We start from the raw sequence: 9,119 nt of genomic DNA on the forward strand, positions 1-9,119 counted from the left end.
AAAAAGATTTATGAAGCCTACAGTAGTTAGAGAGGAAAATCATCACATTTTTACAAATAAGTCTGCAAAACTACAGTTTTTTTAATGCTCTACAAAAGTCAGTCCCTCCTTTCAGGAGCCATTCATAGGACTTCCTTTACCTGGGTTTTATAGTGTCTAATAATTCAACGTGAAGGACCAACACAAGCTAGGAAGTTGTAGAACTTCATTCTCTTCCCCTCCAGTTAACTGTCCCTATAATCTTTCAAGATAAGATTTCTTTGGAATTTCAGCATATTGGGAAAAAAAAAAAGTTGCATTCAATTTTTATTCTTTTAAAACTTGAGCCTTGCTTTCATAGAAAATAAGGCTTACACAATCAAGCTAAAAGCAAGGAAATGGATATCTCACGTAGCCTTCTCGCATTGGTTCCTGTTCATAGCAAATCAGCATCAGAAAGGCTGGATGACCATCAATGTCTAGCAAAACAGTGCTAAAGAGTGCTCATGAGTACACAGCACTGGAACAAAAATTAGACATTGCTTTTGAGAATACATATGCTGACAGTGATACAAATTTAGAAGTTCATCACTAGGACAGAACTGTATTATGCAAAATTCCTGTTTAGAACAGGCTACTGTTAAAAATATCATGTTTCTGCAAGTTGTGTTAAGCTCTATAAATAAGTCTTTTTTTCCCCATTTGAGAGTTTTCACTAGCCTTTGTATATGAATTGACCTTTTAAAAATCACTTTTAGTTGCATTAGACATGCAGCACGTCAGATGCTTTCACAGTTGAATGCTGCTTACATTTGAAGAAATGTCTTCCATAGTAAAATTCAAACTCATTAAATGATTTATCTTTTTTCAGTGTTCCATTCACTTGCAACAATCTGGCTGCTAAACTGTTACTTCTGTCTGGATCTCATCAATATTTAGTCCAGCCACCTTTTTTCTTAATTTAATATTTTCCAGCCAAAGGAGAACCTGCTTTCCTAAAAGGCAAAGGGCCTGTGACCCTACAGCTACAAAAAGCTGACTTTACATACTGAAGCTATATAACCAAATTAAAAATAAAGCTTTCTTGTACTAGCAAAGTGTTCCTAGTCTTTGTAGGTCATAAGATCAGACAATATAAATACAAAACTACTAGGATTATCACTGAATTCTTAATTATTCTCCATTTCATTTAAGACTGTTTTAAGAGAGTTTGCAAACTATGACACTGTTAGAATCTAAGTTCAAATATATGCAAATATAAGTTTGATAAATTGAGAACAAAGGTAATGGACACACGTATACACTTATTTATATAAAGCAGCCCAGAACTAAATACTATAAACTTTATTTAAATATAATTACATCAGGATACAAACAAAGATAAGATTAGGAGTGTATTCAAAGTAGACTGTCAACTGACTCACTAATAGGAAAAGTGTTAGATTAAGAAGCAATGTTTAGAACCATCCTTTGATATGCAATATATTCTAAACATTACATCTCTTGAATAGTAAATGCTCCTACACCTGTAATTGTGACAGCAACCATAATCCATGTTACAAAAAATAGACTGTAGAAAACCAACATCAAAGTAGTGACTGACCAAGGATTAAAAATAAGTGTAATTGATTACTTATCAAAACTTTCATACATCTCTCTCCAAAACGTCCAGTACTGTCAAATATTAGAGACCAAATCTTACACTAGTGAAATGCCAGGACTGATCCCATATGTCAGTTCTTAACCTTTTTATTATAATAAAAAAGTCTTTTAATAAGTAGAAATGCCCTTCAACTTGCAATATGATCTGAATTATCAGTCTTCGTAATTGGAAAAAAGGACTGGGACAGCTATAAATGGTTATACAGTAAAAAACAAGGCTTTAACTTGCTCATGTTTTTACACACACATGAAGTTGAATATTATTACATAACAAGACATGCTATATTACCATCAGCAGAACAAGTTATTAACTAGCTAACACTGTCACACTATGCAGTGACAGTATATATCATAGAGAAACCTATATTTAGTAATGAAACTTAACTAAAGCTAGAGTCTCACAAGAAAAAATCCTGTACATCATTGTCAAGTTCTTAAGACATTTAACTTTTCTATCAAATAAGCTTCTCAAAGTGCCATTCCTTCAGTATGTAATTCTTAATAGTTCCATTACAAAAATATGTATTGTCAAGAGCGTAGCAAAGTTTTTACTGCTCAGATGACAACACACAAATTTGGTGAAAAAAAATCTCCAGTTTTAATTTACTATTGAAATTTTTAAAAGCTCATCTACCCCTAAAGAGAAGTCACATATCACTTCTCTGCTAATAAGCAATATTGTCTTCTGCTTGCAGTTTAGAAAGGTGACAGTTCAAAACAGTTTTACAATAATATTCAACTGTATTAACAGTAGAACAAACTTTACGCAAAGAACTTCAGCTGTTTTTCCTTTTATAGTGTGTCACTTTTCTTGCAAATTATTTCAAGTTCATAAATTTGACAGTATATTGCAGAAGATCATAGGACTTCAATTAAATAGGTGATCACCGAATCCAATAAAGAATGATCAACAAAGACCAGTGATACTCCTAATATCCAAAGGAAAACATTACTTAATGAATTTTCCAGAAAGTATATCTTCAACAGGTTGAACAATGGTTAAGATTTACGACAATATTAAATTGCTTAAACTTAAAATCAGAGTTTCCATTGCAAGGGTACTGCTTCATATTTCCTTACAGACATGGAAATTACCTTTTACAGCATAAAAAGGTTTTCTTCCTCCTCCTCCTCCTCACAAAAGCACACCCCTTTAAGTCCAAAAAGAAAAGAGTCTATGAAGCTACATTAGAAGAAAAAAAGCAGTTACCAGCAAAGAGTTCTTCTCTATCATCATCTGGCATGAATTCTGCTGGCTTTGGACCATTAGAGTTTGTGCTGAGGTCTTCTGCAGGAAGACTTGCTAGCTCTGGAGATGAAGAACTTGACTGTTATAAAAAGAGGAAAAAAAAATGAAATAGCAGAGAACCAGTTGTCACATATCAGTATATAAGTATTGCAGTAAACATTCTTTCATTACAAAGAAACAAAGCAAGATGATGTACAGAAAGGAAACCCAATCAACTATTTCCATTCCCTATTCTTAGTGGGATAACAATAAACAAAGGATACAAACTAGTCAGCAGCTCTTTTCATTTCTGTCAGAAAAAATAATAAATACCCATTTCCTCGAGCATAATTTACATGAAAAACTACTACAGAAATATCTAGAATAAGTATATTAGCATTCTGAATGTAGTTTCATTATGAAGGTCCTTTTGGAAAGGCTTATATTTAGATTACGTTTAGTAATTTTTTCTATGTTAAAAAAAAGTCTCCAAGTGCTCCATACCAGTTTTTCAGAGATTAAGTGAACATGTTAGCTCCATTCAAACAATACACAGCTGCTTGCAGCCATAAGAAATTTCAAAGTTTCATTTATTTTTACTGTTCATAATATATATGAAATTTATATTTTGTTGGAACAAAGTTAGGCGAGTTAACAAAATTTCTTATAAAGCAAATGCTAACACTGAAGCTATTTTAATAGAATTATTAGCAATGTTACAGCTTTTTCACTGCTTAGCTTAGCCAAATTATAGGTAAAAACAGAACAGTATATCTTCTGTGAAGTGCAAAAAGAAGGGGGGGGGAAGGAGGGGGGCAAGAACAGAAATTAATCACACAAAAAGCAAGGAGCCAGCTCCAAGATTAAAACAGTTAGGAACCCTCTCAAAGCACCATAACCTTCACATAAATTGGTTTTGGACCTCACTGTCACCTGCCATGCTCTCCTCTCTAGTTAATCAGCAAACATACATATGGTCAGGATTAAGTCAGCTCTGGTTTTATTTTAATAGAGCTGCTACTGCCATTTAGAAACAGCTAGTTCGTGAATATTATAGGACTACAACACCACAACAATACTAAAATATATACATTTAATTAGAGCCACACCATGAAATAATCGTTCTTCTCTGGACTAAGGTGCCCTGTACACTTAAGTTAAACAATCTAGCTTTAAGCTAGGGAGAAGTTCAGACTCAATCTTCGTGATCTCTTCCTTCCAAATTTGCTAGAAATTCACAAGAGCAAGGTTCTTTCCTAAGCACTCTAGTTGATTAAAAGTAAAAAAAGCTTTTGTCTTCAAAGTTTCTCTTTAAGCAATGAGGCTTCCCTTTGCGACTTAATTACTTTCTTCCAAATAAAATGACTACAAAAACAAAGCAGCACAATAGAACGGTCAACCAAACCACTCAATACAGAGAAAGGGCATTTCTTCACCAGTTCTTCCAGCTATAGTTTTCAGTAACTATTTTTAATTGTTAAGATGAGGAATTTTCATTGTTATAGTGTGGATTAGATATTAATTCTATCACATCTCTTGGGAGTTTAATTCAAGAGCACATCAATAAAGAAATTATTTATGTTTTATTGCAGTTTTTCTGAAAGTATAAAACTAGACTCTCCAATAATACACACTGTATCACAGAGATGTAAAGAAGTCTATTAAAATAGATCCTGACAACTGCAGGTTCACAAATCATATAATTTGTTATTCCTTCACAGTATTTTTCCACAGATTTTTTTGTTGGTAGCATTGCACAGATTATCTATAAAAAGAAAAAAAAACCCCAAAATTTTTAAGCTACTTCAGAGAAGGCAAGTGTCTTTAAAAAATACATTTAAGAGCCTCTTTACTTATTGACCTTTCTAAGGACAAGCAACAGTCAGAGCAAAACAAAGAAATACACACTGATGTTATTACTGTAAAGGTCAGAGAAAGGAAACTTCAGGAAATGTGGAACACAATTTTCTTTTTAAAAACTATACACAAAGAACAAAATTTTTCCATAAGTCATTAGCACAGGTGAAACACGTCCACAACTTAGAAAAAGGCTCCCACTTTAACGAATATATGAGCATTTTTCAGAACTAGGAAGTATTTACACATTCAGTTGTATTGGTTGGGTTTTTTTTATTAGACTCCTGACATGGAAAGTAAGACTGGTTTATAGATGTATTCACCACACATTTTTAGATCTTTCAGATTCTTGATTTCTCTGAACAATTGCAGGTGTGATACCTGGAGAGAGACTTTTCCGTGGGTTTTTTTGACAGGAGAAAGACTTCAGGGGAAACGACCGAGTCCACGCGGGGCTGAGAGTCCCGGAGGGCCCCTGGCGAGGCAACTCTCCTCACCAAAAGGCAAGAGCCAAGGAGCTGCTGCTCTCAAAGAGAACGACGAGGGCCACAGCCCGAGGCCGAAATGGGGGTGGGAATGGACCCCCAGTAGTCAAGGAGGGCCTGATGGGCGCCGGCACCATCACATTCCACCGCGGAGGTCTAGGCAATGGCTGGGCCCCGCAGTAATAGACTACGCCGGAGAAAGAGAGAGGGCGACTGCAAGATAAGCGGGCTCTCACCTCCAAGGTGGATACGGGGCTAGCAAAGACGTTCTTGCCATCCTCCAGCACCTCGAAGTCGGCGGGACGTACCTCCACCAATAGCGGAATCTCTCTCTGCGCCGCCATCTTCCCCTCCAGCCTGGGTCACCAGTCCCAGCCTCCTGCTCTCACGTGACAACCCGACCCCCGCCTCCTCGCACCACGTGATTGGAAGAGCTAGGAAGGGAGGCGGGGGGAAAAAGGGGTAGTACGCACGCCTGCATCTCTGTGGCTCCCTTTTTTCCTGCTGCTGTGGGCGGGTATCACTGCGGTTGGATTGGGGTGGTGCTAGTTTCTCCTATTGTTGGGATCGTGTGTGTCCGCTGTCTGTCCATTTTCCCCCGCCTCCTTTCCCCCCCCTCCGGTAGGGCAAGATGGGAACGGAGAACTAGAGGGAGAGGGTTAGCGTGTACCTGGCCCGTGTCCGCGCCCGCCGAAGGCTGCCTGCCCTTGGGCTTGGGTACGCGGGCTCCGTGTCGCGGGGGGCTGTGTGCCCGCAGAGCAACCTTTTGACCCTGACCAGGGTGGGCTCTATGGAAGCACTGGGGTGGCTGTGTACCTGCATGGGCCTGGCTGGGATTGACTTACCTGGTATGAGCAAACCTATAGATATAAATTCATCCATCAATTGGGTTACATCATTAACAGTGCATCATTGCAAGCAAATTGCTGAACTTTTGGTTTCCCTCTCCATCCTATGAAAGGAGACAGCTGTAGGTGTACTGTTAGAGCATCTAGATAAGTTGAGAAACTGGATGTTTGCTGGTAGCTGTGATTTGAAATCGTCACTGTGATAAAACAGTTTAATAAGGCTGGTCATTTTTGTTTAAATCCAGCAAAGTCTTCCTTCTCATAAAACACAAAGTCTGTGTCCCAAAATATTTGTATTTTAGGAATCTCATCCATCTATACATGGTTGTTATTGTCACAAAAATTTTGAAACTGGTCAATGCCAACTGAAGAGAAAGGCTAGGACACAAAGTATAGAATTACAAGAGTATCCTTTATTCATGCATGAGGTGTCCCATCCAAACTAAGGCACCCTGAATGTGGTTTTACATATGGTTCTTATATGTTTCAACCGTTCAGGTACAACATGATTTGATCAATCACTACTTAATGCACACTTGCTGTTTTGCAAAGCAACTATAATTTTATGGCATGTGCTGGTTTTGGCTGGGATAATTTTCTTCTTGGTAGCTAGCACAGTGCTGTGTTTTGGATTTGTGAACAAGTGTTGATAATTCAGGGATATTTTTCGTTATTGCTCAGCAGTACTTACACAGAGTCAAGGCCTTCTCTGTTTCTCACACCACCCTGCCAGCGAGTAGTTGGAAGAGGACACAGCTGGGACAGCTGACCCCAACTGACCATAGAGATACTCCATATCATATGACATCATGCTCAGCATGGGGGAAGAAGGAGGAAGAGGAGATGGTTACTTCCCAAATAACCATTACGCATGATGGATCCCTGCTTTCCTGGAGGTGGCTGAACATCTGCCTGCCCATGGGAAGTAGCGAATGAATTTCTTGTTTTGCTTTGCTTGCATGCACAGCTTTAGCTTTACCTATTAAACTGTCTTTATCTCAATCCATGATTTTTCTCACGTTTACTCTTTCAATTCTCTCCCCCATCCCACCAGGGGCAAGTGAGCAAGTGGCTGTGTGGTGCTTAATTGCTGGCTGGGGTTAAACCACAACAGGCATCATCATGCATCTGCTTCTTTCTTGATCTAGACATCCCTGGAGTCAGTCTTGCTACAGTTACTTATTTATGATGCCAGATAATGGGAGAGTTTCACAAAGGTGTTAGAGGAGCTAGGATGCTGGCATTAACTTTCGGTAGTCCAGGGGTATCCTTTATTCTTCAGGCTGTCCTCCTCCTTGCAATGACCTGGGGTCCTTTAGTCATGCTTACTTAATCATGACTGTTCTGTGTACAATGTAAAATATATATATATATCTCTTAAGAAAGTTCATACGATTCCATACTATAAAGACTAATTGGTACAATATTTAGGGAATAAGGTTTTCCTAACATTATCCTGAGTAATCTCATTTCTTTCAACAGAACTGAAATGGATAAAGCACAGCTACTTACATGGTTTAAAATAAGATCTTTCTCAGGGAGTGAGGATTAAAAGTATTGTCTTGTTCTTGCAGACCAGTCATTTAACCAAGTGCAGTAGTATTCACAATCACTAAAGCAGTATTTCTCATGTAAATAAAATATTTGCAGGCCATCTCCCTACATTACTATTTCTAAATTGCTCTTCTTTTTCTCCCTGTGACTTAGCTCACAAATTCTTAAATTCTTCCAAAAAGTCAGATGTCAATAGTGTCTGATAGTAAGCATTAGCTAATATACCTACAGTTCATTTGAACTGTTATTGTTGTTTCTTGTGGATAACTGACTAGCTGAAAAGGGTCACATAGACATAGTCCAGCTGGCTGGACAAAAATGCACATCGCTCTCAGCTTATCTGAAGTAAAGCAAAATACACTGTCTTTGGCTGTCCTTGTTACACAGTAACAGGAAGATTTTGGTGGGAAAAGAATGTTGCAGGTGGGAACAGAAAACTACAGAAGAGAAACTAGGGGCGGGCTTGGTATTTAGGCAACTAACCAATAATGAGCTTAACTTTTGTAATATGTATGAGCTAATTATAACAAGGCATAAAAGGTGACTGTAAGAGACAATAAACGAAGTCTGCTGATCACTCATATTGAGCGACTGTGTCTTCCCTCCGTCACGACAGTTTCTGTTATATTCAAGACAAGCTTTTAAAGGTATCTTTTGAGTTTCAGTTTTATCAAAGTACAGCATTCATCCACTCAGCACTTTATGAGGACTTTATTAATATTTGCTGCATTAAAGTTAATTTCTAAACTTTGTCCAATGGAGAACAGGAAGAATGAGTCTTATTCTACAGACTGCAACCTCTTGGGGCAAAGGCTGCATCTCTCCAGCATTTGCAAAGTGCCTAATAAGAACTAAAAGGAAAGGATACAGTCTATTTTCTTTCAGCCTCTTTCCAATCACATTGTGAGAAAGTGATAAATATATAAATAGAAATCTGTCTCATCTTGAAATTATTGAAACTTCATGCATAATTTTGTCTGTACTGCTCAAGCTTGACATGTAAGAAGTTGTTGTGAAGAATTCTCTCCTTGGAGATTCTGACTGCTGAGTTTAGAAAGAATGTCTCTCATTCCTGCTGACATCTGAGGAAGTTTCAGGCCCCATTTCTTGGCAGGAGGTCATTGAGTAAGACCTTACAGATCTGCCACTCACTAAATTTGTGCTTTGGGACTCCGAATTACCAATTGCAAATAACAAAAAAGTTTTCAAATAAAATAAATTTATTACATTGGAAGTTCTAACAAAAGGGAAAATATATCTTCTTACACTAATAAATGTAGATGGAAAAGGAACAGGCAAACTTTTAGGTATTTCATCAGGTCTGAAAAAGTTGTCCACTACTCTAATAAAAGATGCATCTTGAGACCAACATAGCTATGACACAATTACTGTAAGATATAATAGCTTGCTTCTCATTTATCAGATTTGATAGTATTTTTAAGTTTCCTGGGTATGGGACATTTTACAGCATATCCATGTTTCCTTTTTCTTCACAAAATAAAAATA

General features: G+C 37.5%; 1 protein-coding gene across 5 annotated transcripts in view; it reads right to left on the minus strand.

The window, feature by feature from the left end:
- Positions 1-5,804, minus strand: part of LOC129734864 (sorting nexin-2-like) — a 49,333-nt gene extending 43,529 nt beyond the window's left edge. For 2 of the 5 annotated variants that reach the window (XM_055700213.1, XM_055700212.1), the window contains exons 1-2: positions 5,448-5,798; positions 2,852-2,969 (exon numbers count right to left, since the gene is read on the minus strand). In XM_055700213.1, the coding sequence (XP_055556188.1) occupies positions 2,852-2,969; positions 5,448-5,555 (226 nt within the window). In that variant the 5' untranslated portion in view covers positions 5,556-5,798. Of the gene's footprint in view, positions 1-2,851; positions 2,970-5,447 lie in introns of all 5 variants that reach the window. The other 3 variants (XM_055700210.1, XM_055700211.1, XM_055700209.1) reach the window with 3 other exon arrangements.
- Between the last annotated feature and the right edge of the window lie 3,315 nt (positions 5,805-9,119).

Source organism: Falco cherrug (genome assembly GCF_023634085.1).
Source record: "Falco cherrug isolate bFalChe1 chromosome W unlocalized genomic scaffold, bFalChe1.pri SUPER_W_unloc_1, whole genome shotgun sequence".
Lineage (NCBI taxonomy): Eukaryota > Metazoa > Chordata > Aves > Falconiformes > Falconidae > Falco > Falco cherrug.